Source organism: Osmerus eperlanus, unplaced genomic scaffold, assembly GCF_963692335.1.
Source record: "Osmerus eperlanus unplaced genomic scaffold, fOsmEpe2.1 SCAFFOLD_572, whole genome shotgun sequence".
In the NCBI taxonomy this organism is placed as follows: Eukaryota; Metazoa; Chordata; class Actinopteri; order Osmeriformes; family Osmeridae; genus Osmerus; species Osmerus eperlanus.
In genome coordinates this window covers 1-18457 of record NW_026911018.1, presented here as the reverse complement: position 1 = coordinate 18457, position 18457 = coordinate 1, and the positions used below count along the sequence as shown (strand labels likewise).

Here is an 18457-nt window from a genome sequence, read left to right as displayed (position 1 = left end):
GGAGAGGAGGAGAGGAGAGGAGGAGGAGAGGAGGAGGAGAGGAGGAGAGGTGGAGAGGTGGAGAGACGGTGAAGGAAAAGAGGGATGAGGGGCAGAGAGGGGGATAAGTCCACAGGGAGATCCGTGCAAGGGGGAGGTGATCAGAACCGGCTCAGGAATATAACGAAGAGGCTGAAATATTAGGATCACCTGCATCCTGAAATGGATCACTGCTCAGGGGCTTAGCCAGGAGACAGGCAACCTGTGGAATGAAGGGTTGTGTTCTTCACTGTGATGAATGTAGATCTTGTTCCTCTCCTCCTTCCCTCCTCCCCCGTCTCTCAGGTGGTCCTGTCCAGCACCGTCAGTGTGGATGGTCATGTGCTAGCCGTGTCTGACAACATGTTTGTCCACAACAACTCCAAACATGGCCGCCGGGCCCGCAGACTGGAGCCAGGAGAGTCAGGGGAGAACGGCATGGAATATGGTGAGACAACCTCACCCCCACACCCCCTATCCTCACCCCTACACCCCCTATCCCTCACCCCTACACCCCCCCTATCCTCACCCCTACACCCCCTATCCTCACCCCCACACCCCCTATCCCTCACCCCTACACCCCCCCTATCCCTCACCCCTACACCCCCTATCCCTCACCCCTACACCCCCTATCCTCACCCCTACACCCCCTATCCTCACCCCTACACCCCCTATCCCTCACCCCTACACCCCCCCTATCCTCACCCCTACACCCCTATCCTCACCCCTACACCCCCTATCCCTCACCCCTACACCCCCCCTATCCCTCACCCCTACACCCCCTATCCTCACCCCCACACCCCCTATCCCTCACCCCTACACCCCCTATCCTCACCCCTACACCCCCTATCCTCACCCCTACACCCCCTATCCCTCACCCCTACACCCCCCCTATCCCTCACCCCTACACCCCCTATCCTCACCCCTACACCCCCTATCCTCACCCCTACACCCCCTATCCTCACCCCTACACCCCCCCTATCCCTCACCACCTACACCCCCCCTATCCCTCACCCCTACACCTCCTATCCTCACCCCTACACCCCCTATCCTCACCCCTACACCCCCCCTATCCCTCACCCCTACACCCCCTATCCCTCACCCCTACGCCCCCTATCCTCACCCCTACACCCCCTATCCTCACCCCTACACCCCCTATCCTCACCCCTACACCCCCTATCCCTCACCCCTACACCCCCTATCCCTCACCCCTACGCCCCCTATCCTCACCCCTACGCCCCCTATCCTCACCCCTACACCCCCTATCCTCACCCCTACACCCCCTATCCCTCACCCCTACACCCCCTATCCCTCACCCCTACACCTCCTATCCTCACCCCTACACCCCCTATCCCTCACCCCTACACCCCCCTATCCTCACCCCTACACCCCCTATCCCTCACCCCTACACCCCCTATCCCTCACCCCTACACCTCCTATCCTCACCCCTACACCCCCTATCCCTCACCCCTACACCCCCCCTATCCTCACCCCTACACCCCCCTATCCTCACCCCTACACCCCCTATCCTCACCCCTACACCCCCTATCCCTCACCCCTACACCCCCCCTATCCTCACCCCTACACCCCCCCTATCCTCACCCCTACACCCCCTATCCCTCACCCCTACACCCCCTATCCCTCACCCCTACACCTCCTATCCTCACCCCTACACCCCCTATCCCTCACCCCTACACCCCCCCTATCCTCACCCCTACACCCCCTATCCTCACCCCTACACCCCCTATCCTCACCCCTACACCCCCTATCCCTCACCCCTACGCCCCCTATCCTCACCCCTACACCCCCTATCCTCACCCCTACACCCCCTATCCCTCACCCCTACACCCCCTATCCCTCACCCCTACACCTCCTATCCTCACCCCTACACCCCCTATCCCTCACCCCTACACCCCCTATCCCTCACCCCTACACCCCCCCTATCCTCACCCCTACACCCCCTATCCTCACCCCTACACCCCCCCTATCCCTCACCCCTACACCCCCTATCCTCACCCCTACACCCCCTATCCTCACCCCTACACCTCCTATCCTCACCCCTACACCCCCTATCCTCACCCCTACACCCCCTATCCCTCACCCCTACACCCCCCCTATCCTCACCCCTACACCCCCTATCCTCACCCCTACACCCCCCCTATCCCTCACCCCTACACCCCCTATCCCTCACCCCTACACCCCCTATCCCTCACCCCTACACCCCCCCTATCCTCACCCCTACACCCCCTATCCTCACCCCTACACCCCCCCTATCCCTCACCCCTACACCTCCTATCCTCACCCCTACACCCCCTATCCCTCACCCCTACACCTCCTATCCTCACCCCTCAACCCCCTACCCTCCACCCCCTCTCCCCCCTGCTGTGGGCCACAGTGTGCTGTCCCTTAGCGAGTGAGACTGAGTGTGTGGGCCTCTCTCTGCCTGCAGCCACCCCCTGCATCAAGGCCATCAGTCCCAGTGAGGGCTGGACCACGGGCGGAGCCATGGTTATCGTCATCGGGGAGAACTTCTTTGACGGTCTCCAAGTGGTGTTCGGCAGCATGCTGGTGTGGAGCGAGGTAGGAGGAGCTAGGGGAATCGAGGGGAGAAAGGGATTCGAACCGGAGACCTCTTGATCTGCTATACCTCTGAGCTATAGCCCGCTAGTGTTCACCCTGCTCCGGTGTGTGTGTGTGTGCTTCTCAGCTGATCACGCCTCATGCCATCCGAGTGCAGACGCCCCCCCGACACATCCCCGGAGTGGTGGAGGTCACGCTCTCGTACAAGTCCAAACAGTTCTGCAAGGGAGCACCTGGGCGCTTCATCTACACAGGTGAGGAACACACACACAGTACCTACACACACATGTGCAGCACACACACACAGTACTAACCCTAACCCATACAGTACACACACGTGTGGGGTCTGAACGAAGTCCATTCTGCAACTAAGAACTGTGTGTGTGTGTGTGTGCAGCCCTGAATGAGCCAACCATAGACTACGGCTTCCAGCGTCTGCAGAAGGTCATCCCTAGACACCCAGGAGACCCCGACAAACTGGCCAAGGTGAGACCCCAGCCCACTCCCGGCAGCCCCCCAGCCCCCTCCCAGCCCCCCCAGCCCACTCCCGGCAGCCCCCCAGCCCCCTCCCAGCCCCCCCAGCCCACTCCCGGCAGCCCCCCAGCCCCCTCCCAGCCCCCCCAGGCCCCCCCAACAACACATCACTATCCCCCAGTCCTCCCTGGCTGGACCCATCCTGACGCTGCAGGATCTCGTTTACTAAAAGCCTGGTCTGTGTGTGCAGGAGATGCTCCTGAAGAGAGCAGCAGATCTGGTGGAGGCCCTGTACGGGAACCCTCACAGCAATCAGGTAGGCAGCGCCTCGCACCAGAGATTACACACCACATCATCCAACAACACACCACATCATCCAACAACACACCACATCATCCAACAACACACCACATCATCCAACAACACACCACATCATCCAACAACACACCACATCATCCAACAATACACCACATCATCCAACAACACACCACATCATCCAACAACACACCACATCATCCAACAACACACCACATCATCCAACAACACACCACATCATGCAACAACACACCACATCATCCAACAACACACCACATCATCCAACAACACACCACATCATCCAACAACACACCACATCATCCAACAACACACCACATCATCCAACACACCACATCATCCAACAACACACCACATCATCCAACAACACACCACATCATCCAACAACACACCACATCATCCAACATCACCCTGCTAGCACAACAGACGTGTCACTAACCGTCTGCGCACCCCTCCCTCTTTCCTGTTTCCCCTCCTCCCCTGCTCTCCCCCCCTCCCCCCTCCTCCTCCCTCCTCCCCCCTCCTCCCGCCCTGCAGGACATGCTCCTGAAGAGAGCGGCGGACATAGCCGAGGCCCTGTACAGTGTCCCTCGCCCCCACAGCCAGCTGCAGGCGCTGCCCAGCTCCCCAGCCCACGGCAGTGTGATGGGCCTGGGCTCCTACCCCTCCCAGCTGGGGGTCAGCATCGGTGACCCGCTGCAGAGCAGCCAGGGTGAGCAGGACTACGACTCCCAGCATGCACCGCTGCACGGGCCTGTTCAGCACTTCCTGTCTGGAAGACGCCCAAATCACACACGCTCCGTTACATTTTATTGCTGATCAATGATTTGTGGAGTGATTGGCTGGATCACTACAGGACCAGTGATTGGCTAGATCACTACAGGAAATGACATTCCTCTCTGTTTTCTCTCTCCCTCTCCCTCCAGGCTACATCCGTAACCCCAGCAGTCTCTCTCCTCGGGGATACTCTTCCGCCTCCACCCCTCAGCAGAGCTACGGGGGGGGCGGGGGCATGAGCGGGGGGTACGGGACCGTCCCCATGACCAGCCTGGGGGTGCCAGGGTCCCCCGGATTCAGCAGCCACTCCCCGACCGGCTCCCCCTACGGCAGTGAGTGTCCTCCGCTCCCGGCGTGGCCCGCCTCCCTCCCCCCAGACACGGCTTTTCGTCGTCCTCCGCTCTCGAACCGACGAATCGTAGTTTCTGCGATCGGCTCGCCAGCCTGGTGGATGGAGTGCTGATTGTTCCCTTCTCTGTGCTCCGCAGTGATGCCTACTAGCCCCACCATCCCAGGCTCCAGCTCGTCCTCCTCCCTGCTGCCTTTCTCCTCCTTCCCCTCCTCCGCCAAACAGAAGAGCGCCTTCGCCCCTGTGCTCCGCCCACAGGGCTCCCCCTCCCCCGCCTGCCCCGCATCCGGGGGCAACAGCTTCAGAGGTAACACACAAAAACACACAGAATCACACACACTCCCTCTCACATGGCTCCCTCCCAGAAAACTGTAATCACTGCAACCTCGCCACCAATCATGAGCCTCATTTCTCCTCCTCTTCCTCTCCAGCAATGACCGGCCTGGTGATCCCCCCCATGTAGCACTGGCTCTGCCCCCCTGCCGGAACACCCACCCCCCTCCCCCCCGGGCTCCAAGATGGCCAAGAGAACCAAACCATGACCTCTCACCCCTTCCTCCCCTGCCCTCCCCAACCCCCTCTCCCCACCACCTGTTAGTCTCCGCCCCCCCAGCTGGACGACGGGTGGGGGGGAACAGTCCAAAGAACTGCCCACCACCCATGAAGGAAAAAACAAATCAATCGCCGCGGCAACGTCGGTTTCCTCCGCTGGCGGGATCGGTAACCCCTGCGAGTCACGTTCCTCGTCTCCGCGTCGCCCGTGACGACGTCAGCAGACACAACACCCTCGCAGCGTCACTGAAGCCTTCTGCCTTCCCACCCTCCTCCAACGCCACTCCCACACCCTGCCCCGCCCCGCCCCACCCTGCCCTGGTCTGGGGCAGGGAACCAGAACTGATTCACCCCGTCGATGATTTGTTGTTAGAGCACTGAACTATGTGAACGACTGAAATCCATGATAGACCTCCTAGGACTGAATGCTTTGTGTTGAGACTATTGAGGAGCAGGGAGCTCCGGCCCGGCCCGGCTGTGTGAGGACCTCGTGAACAGCATGCCTGTACGTCGTGAGTTGGCCTGGAGGATTTTGTAGTAGACTTCTTGAAGGCGATTTACATTCCGAAATTATAGACCCTTTTTATTTTTTGATTCCAATTTCAATTATTTTATGAGGGAAGATGCTTTGTCCTCTGGGTTGTTACTAAAGGAATTCATATATTGATTTATTTAAGAAAAAAAACAAGCAATTTAACTTATTATTATAGATAGTTTAGGGAATAATATAAACTTGTTTTATAAACGTCTTCCTTTCCTTTCTTTTGCAATTGTTATAAAAAGTAATTATCTCAACGTTGCCACTATACATGTTTTGATGATCTTGAAGGCTTTTGTCACAGATGATGGATGAGTCATTAGTGAGAATGAAAAACATCGTAACATCCTAACTTGATTTCAAATAAAGTCACTGGCCATCACTTTGTTCTCTGGTTTGTCACAGAACATAATTGAAACATTTCATAATTAAAAAATGCAAATTAACTTGCTGTTCTCTATAAAGGACAATTAGTTAGCCTTACCTTTATTTCATTTTTTATGCATGCTATTTCAACACCGATGCCCTGATAGTATTTCGATCCATGTGGCCAGAAAACTTTATGACTTTATTCTTAATTTAACATGTTCCATCCTGATGCAAGTCTCTGGTCACTATGCAGTAACTGTTACAGGAAGCACAAAGGAGACAAAAGGAGATGTTGTCCCTGTCATGCTACAATATTTTCCCTGATTGTGAAACAATACACGTTCGTACTCAGGACCAGACTGCAGGTTACAAAGTTGTTTTTTTGTGTTTGACTTGGTTTTATTTATTTACAACTCTTAGTAAATGTAAGTTTACCTAAATAAGTATTGTCTTTCTCTTTTGTTCATCCATCCTTTGTTTTGAATGGTACAGAAAAGATGGTTTGAAAATGTGATTTGTATATCTTAAGGTGTACTATATTTTGTCCTTCAAATAAAAAAAAGGAATCACACTTTAAACTCACATGGTCACAATTCATCGCAAGAACGGAGCTTTCGCCATGTTACTCATAAACTGCCCCTTCAAATCATAAGTGCGTTTCCATACATTAACCCCTTAAGAGCAGGAGGATAGACATGGTGGAGATATCTAACAACATCAGCTGACCCTCTAAGAGCAGAAGTGTATATTTTGCGTCGCGTCAGCGCTCTGTAGTGATGCTGGTAGATTTAAAGATGTGCCAATCAACTGTGTGTTCATGTGTGTGTGACGCCGCACTGTATCCAAAGCTGCAGAGAGGCTGTGTCTTAATTGTGGAGCGATCGTTAAAGAAAAGAAAATCTCTTCCCTCTGTCTCTCCCTCCCTCCTCTCCTCCCTCGCTTTTCTCTCTCTGCTGTCTTCTCTCTGTCTCCACTCATTCCTCCCTCCTCTCTCTCCCTCCTCTCTCTCCCTCCTCTCTCTCCCTCCTCTCTCTCCCTCCCCCCCCCCCCCATCTCTCCTCTCTCCTCTCCAGTAAATCCGGCTATCCTCTGAGGACCATGCCTCTGGGGGCCCCAGAGAAAACCACAGCCTCTCTCCAGCATGCGCCCTCCTTCCCTCACATCTCTCCCACTCCACTCTGCCACTCTTTTCTTTCATTCTTTGTCTGAAACTCCTTTCATCCCTTGTCTCTCTCTCTCTCTCTCTCTCTCTCTCTCTCTCTAGCTCCCTCTGAAATGGCTTCTCTCTGTTAATGTAATTAGCACTGGTAAAGGAGGGCAGTTAATTACCCACTATTTCTTGATCGGGTAATTAACGTTGTGCCAGGGAACAGCAACTGTTTCATTAACACAGTGCTCAAAGCAGTGAGGGGGGCGGAGAGGAGAGTGTGAGTGTGTGTGTGTGTGTCAGTGTGTGTGGTGGTGAGCTACACCTCTCAACAAGGCTGTGTGTGAGTGCCTCTACTGGGAGAAGCGAGCTGGAGGTGTGAGATCTAAGAGGATCCTGGATTAAGGAAAGGCAGGCTCTCACAGAGTGGACGCAGCAACAGGGGCTTGGGTCTTTGTATGGCGGCTGCCTTTGTTTCCATCAAGTGGCACTTGACAACGCAAGTCAAAGCTCTCTCTCTTACGCACACACGCACAACCAAATAATCACACACTCACACAACCACACACAACAACACACACACACACAACCACATAACCACACGCACGCCACACAACCACACACAACAACACACGCAACCACCCACACACTGCTCTGTACACATGCTGCTAATTTGACAAGTTAAAATCAGCTTTGTTGTCGACACCTCAAGCCTTCATCTGGTTGAGCGCTCAGCGCCCAGCAGTGTAGGATCCATATGCTGCTGCTCGTCATGACAACCCTGTTGTTGTTTTGGCTGCTGTATCAGCGGCGCCATCTCACCGCTTTCTCGCCGCGCAACAGGACCACAGTTGACGTTCCACCACCTGCCCCCTTCTCTCTCACGTCTCATGGTCCGGAGACCAGGCGATTCTGCCTGCACTGTGGGTTTCAAGTCCCTCTTACAGGTCAGATCTAAACGGTGCAACGTTCAGACCGGGTTTGCGTGTTACACGACGGGTGTGTGTGAGGGGTGTGTGTGACAAGTGAGGTAAGCGATTCTGCCTGCACTGTGGGGATTCACAGTGAAGCTCTTCTAAGACTGTTACAGGTCAACAAGAATAAATTCATCGTAGTTGTGCGTTTCACCGCAAGCGGATAACGTGCGATTTGACTGTGATAGAACACATTAATTTACGATAGTGAGGAACAAATTAAAGTTAAGGAACACAATCCATCCCTCCTCTCTTCCTCTCACGGGATGGGTTTTTGTTTATACACCCAATTAGCCTTCTGGCCACAGCACGGCCTTGAGTTAGGATGACTTTAGCCCCAGGTGTATGGGTTGTGTATGTGTGTGTGTGTGTGTGTGTGCATACCCCTCTCTAAGTTGACATGTGATAGTTCCAGAAAAAAACTACACACACACACAAAAAAAACACAACTTGCCGCCACAACTATTTGGCTCTTAGTTTGGCGTTTTTGGCTTGATTCCACCCGGTTACTCTATTCCTCTGCTGGCCAATCACTAAGTCCTGTATTGTTGTCCATTAGACTACCGGACCCTTTTTCCTTTTTCCAAAATGAGCCCCCTCCCCTGCCCCCCGCCCCTGCCCCCCCGCCCCCCCATCCCCCTGGGTGTCAGTAGAGTGGGGTGGCAGATGGAAGAAACAGAGCAGCCCCATGAGGAAACCTACTGACAAAGCACACACACACACACACCTCACACATACATACATCACACACACTAACACACACACACACACACCACACATACATGCAAACACAGTCCAGCCCATCTCGCCCCTCCCCAGACACAAACCTCATCTGTCGACCCAAAGCTTTTGTCCCCTTCTGGTAGGAGTGAGCAAAAGAGAACACAAAGGTGATCTCTCTAGCCCTGCCTCACTGCTGGGTGTGTGTGTGCGGTGTTAGGATGTGTGTGTGTGTGTGGTGTTAGGATGTGTGTGTGCGGTGTTAGGATGTGTGTGTTAGTGTTTGCGTGCGTACGGGTGCATGTGTCAAGGCATATTTACATTTACATTTAGTCATTTAGCAGACGCTCTTATCCAGAGCGACTTACAGTAAGTACAGGGACATTCCCCCCGAGGCAAGTAGGGTGAAGTGCCTTGACCCAACGTCATTTTGGCACGGCCGGGAATCGAACCAACAACCTTCTGATGAATAGCCCGGCTCCCTAACCGCTCAGCCATCTGACCCCCCTATGCATATGATACATGAAGTATTACTGTGTGAGATGTTGATGAAGCCCTCATCTCAGACATTATATCCAACAGCTTCCAGCAGGCCTTTACTAGCACCTAATTATGCTGGTGTGCTGCGCTGCTGTTAGACGGACACTTACCAACACCATCTCTCACTGATCAACTCCGACGCAGCCAAACAGATAATCAGACTTTGTTGATAGCTAGATAACAGATGTGGCTGTTTTATCTGACCGCTTTAACCTTTAATTATAAACTGCGTTATATTATGTTTCCTATATAGGTCCTATGTAAGACCACGTGTGTTGTGCTGGTGCACGCGACCTAACAATCGGTTCGAACTGGTTCAGGAGATCTCGAGTCTGTTTTTTTGTTGTTGTTTTTTTATTTCCTTTAATATTTTACTCATTTTGTAAATTTAATAATACCACATAATATCGTTTTTAATCAGGGAAAAGTGGAGTCCAGGCAAATTACGCTTATCGGCATTTTAACGTCGAGGTCTGGAGAGGTGAGAAGGCTACACCGGTGATTAATTACTCCCACGCGGTGACAGTGGCGGGTTCCCGGCGTGGTGGCTGCACCCGACACGGAGGGAAAAGCACCCTAGCTAGCCTAATTGACCCGGCTTCTGTAAGACTATCCATCACCCGTAGCCCAGGATCCCCCTTAAGAAACACATTATTCAGGGGTAAGTTAGTTAACCAACTACCGTCTTCCACCTTTCCTTAATGGTATTAGACCTACTGTAGCTTTGCGCATGCGTCTCCAGTACCACGGGGAGAGCTATTCGAGATTTAAGCGAATTTGTTCCCGGACAAAACCAAACAAAAGTGTCAGTGGAGCAGATATTTTGGGGCGGATGATTTAAGTTGCTAAGTTTACTTAACGAATATAAACGGACACATATCTTTAGTGAGGCTGAGATAATGTGACAACAAAAAGCGCAGTGACGCGACCACAACCGCGAGCGCATTTCACGGCTTGTCTGAGTGTTCTTCAACACAAGTGGGTACCATTAATTGCCATTCACAGGTTTCCCTTGAGGGACGATACGGGTTCCATTCTGACGTGGAGACCGATCTCCCGTTGAAGTGCCATTGAATGTGTTGTTATGAATCAGGTCTTTGAAAGGGGCAATTGACCAAAGCCACTTTAAACGGAAATCTCATCTAAACACAGGGGCTTCTCCAGTATCAAGTAGCTACTTGACGTGCTTGTGTTATTACGTAAGGTGAAGAGACATTTACCTTCCCTGAATTCTCCTCAGCCCATAGGGTGATGCTGTCTGGTGGGTCAGTGAGTTTTAGAGAACACAGTCAGTGGACTGTAGTTGTGGGTCTGTGAGGAGGAGCAGATAGACAGAGGTGGTCTGGGTCCTTTTTCACTCCTGGTCAGGAACACATGTGGTTCAGCGGGGAGGGGAGGGGGAGAGAAAGAGAGGAGACAGTAGTGGAGAGGAGGGGAGGAGAGGAGGAGTGGAGGGGAGGGGAGAGAGGAAGGGAGAAAGAGAGGAGACAGTAGTGGAGAGGAGGGGAGGAGGAGTGGAGGGGAGGGGAGAGAGGAAGGGAGAAAGAGATGAGACAGTAGTGGAGAGGAGGGGAGGAGGAGTGGAGGGGAGGGGAGAGAGGAAGGGAGAAAGAGATGAGACAGTAGTGGAGAGGAGAGGAGGAGTGGAGGGCAGGGGAGAGATGTATCAGTTGGGAGGGCTGTGGGTAGGAACTGGTGTGAGCAGGACAAATGATGTCTAATTCCCACAGGGTAACTTAGCCATACCACGAGCTCCCAGAATAACCGCCTGCTTCTCTCCCACCAAGAAAGATGGCCGAGGGTTTCACCAAGCAGAGTTAGTGAGGAAGCGAGCTGGGAAAGAATATGTCTGGTTCTGTGTCTGTTCTCGGTGAGAACATTAGCCACCAGGTATTATGGACCATTATGTTTCCATGTGGATACTGTATGTCTGGTTACTGATAATTAAGGAATAGAAGCTGATCTATATATTGCACCTCGTTGGAGATCAAATTATGACGTTTAAATGATGAAGTTTTAAAAGTGGGACTGTGTGTTTAAAAAGCTCTAGAGCACCATCTACTGGTGAAAAGAAAACGACAGTCACTTCCCATTTCCTGTTGATCTGATTTGACATGAAGTAGTTTGTTGGTTTAAGTGAATTGCTTTGTCCAAAAACAGAAGTTCTTGAAAAATTATATTTTGTTTTTCCTAATCGTGGTTGGTGGAAAGCTGCAGTGTGTGTGTGTGTGTTTATGACTGTCACACCTCAACACAACCACATTGTAACTGCCTCTCAGCGGGTAGCAACATTGTGACCACAGTCACATGTAACCCGAATATCAACATGCCCATCATCCAAACATCAACATGCATAAATATGCAGGAGGATTTCTAATCAAATAAATCCGTTCATTAACAGAGCTGCTGGTATTTCTGCTTTTGCATTAATTACATAGTCATTACCATATCAATTATAAAAATCAGAGATCATGTAATTAAGGTTTAACCAGAAGCACCTGCTGCCTGTGTGTGTGTGTGCTTGTTTATGCATATGTGTGTGTGTATTTGCGTCTGTGTGTGTGTTCCAGTTCTAATCTCATCTTCATCCTTTGACAAGACTGTCCCCCATCAATCTAGCAAGCTGTCGGAATTCTGCGTTTTTTGTTTTTGTTTATAAGGACGGCGGAGCAGGGGGGGTGGGGTAGAGGAGGGGTGCTTGTTTTGTAGGGGGCGGAGTTGAAAGCGTTGTCACGGCAATCCTATTGATTGGCAGCGACGCCTGATTAGAAAGGAAGAAAGAGACAGGAGGAACAGACTGAGAGAGAGGAGGCACTCTAGTTGTCAAGAGGAGACTGTGTGTGTCTGTGTGAATCTGTGTGTGTGTGTGTGAATCTGTGTGTGAATGTGTGTGTGTGAATCTGTGTGTGTGTGGGCTTGGGTAGCACGTAGCCTGTGATTATTCTTGCTGATCACAGACAAAGTTCTCTTCAGTGTTCACGGTCGTCAGATCAAAGCAACACGCTTTTTATTCACAAGTTCATATTCAGTTCACCATATTGAGTCTAATATTCGACTTACAGTGGAGCTGTTGTGTTTGTATAGGTTTGGTAGTTTGACCCTGGTGGTGGAGAGACCAGAAGGAGCTGCCGGGGGGAGATTGGGGAACCCACTCGGGAGGAAGGACGGAGGGAGAGGGCAAAGGAGGAGGATGGAAAAATGTTGCGAAACGAGAGAAGGAAACGGAGAAAGACAAATACACAGAGGAACAGAGAGAGGAGGTGAGGAAAGGGGGGAGTCAGGGGGGTGGAAGGGGGAGGTGGAGGGGGGAGGTGGGGGAGAATGGGGCTCTAGAGGGCTCTGGTGTATGAGGGCCCCAGAATGGCACCGACCTCCGGTCTCCTCCCTACTTCCTTTTCCACCTCCTCTCCCTCCCCCCCTCTCTCTCTCTGTCTCTCTCTCTTCCTTCCCCTCTCTCTCTCTCTCTCTCTCTCTCTCTCTCTCTCTCTCTCTCTCTCTCTCTCTCTCTCTCTCTCTCTCTCTGTCTCTGGCTGTGTCTCTCTCTCTCCCGTGCCCAACTGGGTCTAATCGATTAAATAACTTAAGAAACTTTACCAAAACATCACAAGGATGTGTGTCAGTCAGTATTTACTGGTATCAGGGGGTGGATGAGTGGGTAATCAGGGTCAAGAACAGCTGAAGGGTGTATAAACTAAACACTACAAAAATGCCAGGGGTGACTCATTTTATAGTTGGTATATACAAGTACCACACATCCCTTTGACAATTTTAGTTGGAGTTGGTGTATATCTAGCGCAATACAAAAAGGAATGAATCAGTTGAAATCTGTTTTTTACACGCTCTGATCGGTTTCAAGGCCTGGATATTTTTTTTAATATTCCAATCTTTTCCCATCCTGATCATTGTAAACCCTCCTGTCGGAGGCCTGCTCATTCCAGCAGTCGTGACGAAAGCTCACTCTGTTTAACAGAGGAGCGATGCCTCACGGCACCACTAGATGGCGATAGCACACTCTGGGTTTAACAGAGGAGCGATGCCTCACGGCACCACTAGATGGCGACAGCAAGCCGCGAGAGCTCTGCCCCCGTCCCAACTTCCTGCGAGAGAGTTAGGACCCGTCCGAAGACACTGCTCTACTGGTGTCATGATGAGGGTGGGGGTGGAGGAGGGTGGGGGAGGAGGGTGGGGGAGGAGGAGGGTGGGGGTGGAGGAGGGTGGGGGTGGAGGATGAGGGTGGAGGAGGGTGGGGGAGGAGGATGAGGGTGGAGGAGGGTGGGGGAGGAGGAGGGTGGGGGAGGATGGGGGAGGAGGAGGGTGGGGGAGGAGGATGAGGGTGGAGGAGGGGGGGGGAGGAGGAGGGTGGGGGAGGAGGAGGGTGGGGGTGGAGGAGGGTGGGGGAGGAGGAGGGTGCAGGGTCGGCTCCAAGGGGGGGCATTGACGGGCAATACCCCCCCATTATTTTTGCGATACGTTTCTTTAAGAGAGCTAAATACAAAATGCTCCCTTATGGAAACCAATTGCCCCCCGCCCCGTCTGATTCATTGTGGAGCCGAGTCTGGGAGGGTGGAGGAGGGTGGGGGTGGGACTCGGCCCTGTGGCCCAGGTTGCTGTGTGTTTGCTGGGCTGTCCCAGCAGAGACCTCCCCTTCTTGCTCACTCCTCTGTGGTGCAGTGCAGTGCTGTGATGTTCATGCAGTACCACCATCTACCACAGAGGGCGCTGTAAGCCAGCGTTTAGCCACCCCGAACCAGTCTCTGCTTAGTCTTCTTTCATATCCTCTGCCAGGTTGTTTACAATGAGGACTGACGTTCTTTGCACCAGACTAAGCACATATAACCAGATAGGTGCTGAGACTTCTAGAAAATGCGAGTTTTTAACCAGTAAGCGACATTAGGAAACAGTTCCCCAACATTCCTTGACTCAGACCTCCGAAACACTGTTGGAATTCCGCTCTCCTGATTCTCGATCTTCTGTTCTTTCTACACGAACTATTCGCACGTCGCTTTGGGTAAAGGCATCTTGCTAAATGAATAAAAATATAACATGTTAACCTAAAGCTGCACTGTTCTCCTGAGGCTGCAGTACTCACCACCAACACCGGGAGGCGACATGCACCATCTGGATTGTGTGACAGGCTCTTAGTGAGAGAGGGAATTAAGGCTTTAAACAACTATAATCCATCTTAGTTCCGTATAAGAAAAGGCAGCATTATAAAACCTCAGACTCTCTTCTAATACGTGTTCTGACATACCTGGTGTGCTGCAACAAAGAATGGTATGTAGGAAACAGGAAGTCATTGCACTCTTGTTGGATAATAGTGAGTAATTCCTGCCCCAGGACCAGAACCTGCCCAGTATAAATGTGTGTGTGTGTGTGTGTGTATGAATGTGTATATATATATGTGTGTGTGTATATATATATAAATGTGTGTGTGTATGTGGTGAGAAAGATCTGGAGGGTGGAACAAAGCAATTATAATATCATCACTACTTATTTGCTAACAGGTATCTGAGCTGTGGGTGTATGTGTGTGTGTGTGTGTGTGTGTGTGTGTATGTATGTGTGCTTGTGTGTGTGGTGTGCGTGTGTGTGTGCTTGTGTGTGTGTGTGTGTGTTTGTGTAGGCTATGTCATAATGTGATGGCTACAGAGAGGCCCGTGTGTGTGAGTGGTCCAGACCGTAAGGAAGTGTCGGGTCGGATGAAGACTGGTCAAATTAGACCGCTTGATGAAACATTCCCCTCCCTCCCTCCCTCCCCCCTCCCTCCCTCCCTCCCTCCTCCCCCTCCCTCCTCCCTCCCTCCCTCCCTCCCTCCCTCTCTTCACCTGTGGAGTGAACAGGAATCAGGCTGAAGAACAGTGTGCAGTATCCAAGTGAGCTCCATGTCTGTGTGTGTGTGTGTGTGTGGTGTGTGTGGTGTGTGTGTGGGCCTGTCGGGGCTGGGGCTGGTTTAAGCAGGGCAGCAGAGCGGTTAATGTGCTGGCTCCCTCCCTCCCTCCAGGCCCAGTCTGTCTCCCTCCCTCTCCCTCCTTCTATACCTCCCTTACCTCCCCCTGCCCCTCTCCCTCCCTCCCTACCTACCTCCCTACCTACCTACCTACCTACTACCTCCCTCCAGGCCCAGAGCCTCACAACCTGTCTCCCTCCCTCTCCCTCTCCCTTCTTCTATACCTCCCTCCCTCCCCCTCTACCTCACACCCTCCCCCTCAATTTGGTGGATGATGTGAGTGGATGAGGGGGATGGATGATGTGAGTGGATGAGGGGGATGGATGATGTGAGTGGATGAGGGGGATGGATGATGTTTATACACATCATCCATCAGCATCCATCATCAGCAGACAGCAGGAAGGGCCTGCTGTCTGCAGACAGCAGGCCCTTCACCAGTCCTGGTTCATTTGTATGCTGCAGTACTGAGAGCTGCTATCAGATATAGGGATGCCTGTGCAGAGAGGGAGAGAGGGAGAGAGGGAGGGGGTGAGAGAGGGAGGGAATGTCAGAGGGAGAGAGAGAGTGTGAAAGGGGAGGGGGTAGAGGATGAATTTGGTTTGTACATGCAAAAGAGAGGACCATGCTCATTGAAGGCATACGTTTAAAATATGATATTGAATGAAAGTCTGTTCCCCCCCGTTCCATGCACGCTCACATAAACAATTGAAAAAAAGATTGCCTTGTTTGCATGTGAGTGTGTCCTTGTTTGCCTGTGAGTGTGTGTGTGTGTGTGATGAAGTTCGCCAAGGAGAGAGAGATGTAAAAGGATCTTTTTTGCTGCATCAGCAGCATTCCAGAGAGAAGAGAGGAGAGGGAGGAGAGGAGAGAGGGAGAGAGGAGAGAGAGGGAGAGAAGAGAGAGAGGGAGAGAGAGAGAGAGGGAGAGAGAGAGAGAGAGAGGGAGGAGAGAGAGAGGGAGAGAGGAGAGAGAGGGAGAGAAGAGAGAGAGGGAGAGAGGAGAGAGAGGGAGAGAAGAGAGGGAGAGAGGAGAGAGAGGAGAGAAGAGAGGGAGAGAGGAGAGGGAGAGGGAGAGGGAGAGAGGAGGGAGAGAGGGAGGGAGAGAGAAGGGAAAGTGCTGGGGAACGAGAGGTGATGGAGGAAGAGAACACAGAGAGAGGGAGGACACACACACACACAAGCATTCACACGCCCAAACATACGTCACAGACACAGTTTCTTTCTTGGCTGTCCTTTTGGTACATAGCTGGACTTGTGTACAGGAGCAAGAGATCACAGGAGTGAAGGAACTGAAATGGAGAGAGAGAGAGAGAGAGAGATGGGGGGACCCAGAGGAGCAGAGAGAGAGAGAGAGAGAGAGAGAGAGAGAGAGAGAGAGAGAGAGAGAGAGAGAGAGAGAGAGAGAGAGAGGGGGACCCAGAGGAGGAGAGGAGAGAGAGAGGGAGAGAGAGGGAGAGGAGAGGGTGGACCCAGAAGAGGAGAGAGAGAGAGAGAGAGAGTGAGAGAGAGAGAGAGAGAGAGATGAGAGGGAGAGAGAGAGAGAGAGAGAGGGAGAGAGGGAGAGAGAGGGAGGGAGAGAGAGATTGAGAGAGAGGGGGGGACCCAGAAGAGGAGAGGGAGAGAGAGAGGGAGAGAGGAGGGAGAGAGGGAGAGAGAGGGTGGACCCAGAAGAGGAGAGAGAGAGAGAGAGAGAGGGAGAGAGAGGGAGGGAGAGAGAGAGGGAGAGAGAGGGGGACCAGAAGAGGAGAGGGAGAGAGAGAGGGGAGAGAGAGGGGAGAGAGAGGGGGGACCCAGAAGAGGAAGAGAGAGAGAGAGAGAGAGAGAGAGAGGAGACCCTGAGCTGTTAGCAGACATGGTGGTGTTACAGCTGCAGCTTAGGCTGTACTTTAGAATGATCTGCTCTCCTCACACACACACACACACAAACACAGACGTGTGTGCAGACAAACACATCCTGCACCAGTCAGTCAGCATAAGAACCAGTCCTATTCACCGCAGCCGCCCGGAGAGAGGGGGAGGGAGAGAGAGAGGGAGCGAAGGAGAAGCAGAGTGGTCGAGCAAGCTTTTTATCTGTGTGTTTTGGATTTGGTGATGACAGTCAATGAGGGTGAACATGTCTGGGGGCTCACAGCAGCAGAACCAGTGTGATCCAGCCCATCCCCAAAACAGCCCCAGTACCAGCCCCGGTACCAGTACCAGCCCCGGTACCAGTACCAGCCCCGGTACCAGTACCAGCCCCGGTACCAGTACCAGTCCAGATGGACACACTGCAGACTGGGAGACAAACCCCCAAACAGGAGAGTGGATCTCTGGGCAGAGAGAGGAGGGAGTCGGACTGCACTGCTGCTCCAGTTACATACCCAGACAATCATCCATCCCTGTTTACATACCCACAGACAATCATCCATCCCTGTTTTAATCTTTTCTTCAAGGGGGTCTGACGAGTTTCACAGGACGGCAGAACAGCAGAGAGAGAGAGAGGGGATTAGAGACTTCATCGTCCGTTGCGTGGTTCAGAAAGAGAGAGAGAGAGAGAGAGAGAGAGAGAGAGGGAGGGAGGGGAGGGAGGGAGGGAGGAGGAGGAGGAGGAGGAGAGAATCACACAGAGGAAAGATACACAGGGAACGAGAACGTGAGCGAGCGAATGAGAACGAGAGAGAAAGAGAGGGTGCAGCGAGCGAGAGCTGACGACAGAGAGAGCACGCTGCGCGCAAGGAGAGAGAGAGAGAGAGAGAGAGAACGAGAGAGAACGAGAGAGCGGCAGGAGAGCGATATCCGCGCTGCAGTAGCATCCCCACAGCACACTGCCTCGGACCCGCCTCCTGTGTGTGTGTGTGTGTGCGAGCGTGTGACTGCACTGCTGAAGAGAAGAAGGAGGAGGAAGAGAGAGAGGCTGGCGTAGCCGCCGTTGGGCTGAACAGGAGCTCATAGCAGCAGAAGCAGAGTCAGTGTCTGCTGGTAGCAGGCAGGCAGCCCTTCTCCATCACGCCAGCCCCCCCCCAGGACGCCCCCCAGGACCCCCTCGGACCCCGGACAGACCCCGGCACCGCCATGGCACAAGCCGCCAAGCACCTCCGCAAGAACAAGGATTTAGAAGCTCAGTTAGAGCAAGAGAGGAAGGAGAAGGAGGAGGAGAAGGCC

The 18457-nt window shown here is 52.8% G+C and overlaps 1 protein-coding gene across 1 annotated transcript; it reads left to right on the top strand.

Annotated features, from left to right (window-relative positions):
- Positions 1 to 324: 324 nt before the first annotated feature.
- Positions 325 to 6542, top strand: LOC134015474 (transcription factor COE2-like; the record flags this gene model as incomplete). Its single annotated transcript, XM_062455012.1, has 9 exons — positions 325 to 466; positions 2468 to 2598; positions 2726 to 2852; positions 2996 to 3084; positions 3323 to 3388; positions 3943 to 4117; positions 4332 to 4514; positions 4671 to 4838; positions 4963 to 6542. Coding segments are annotated over 9 exons (1113 nt in total), but the record flags the coding sequence as incomplete, so codon positions are not given.
- Positions 6543 to 18457: the final 11915 nt, after the last annotated feature.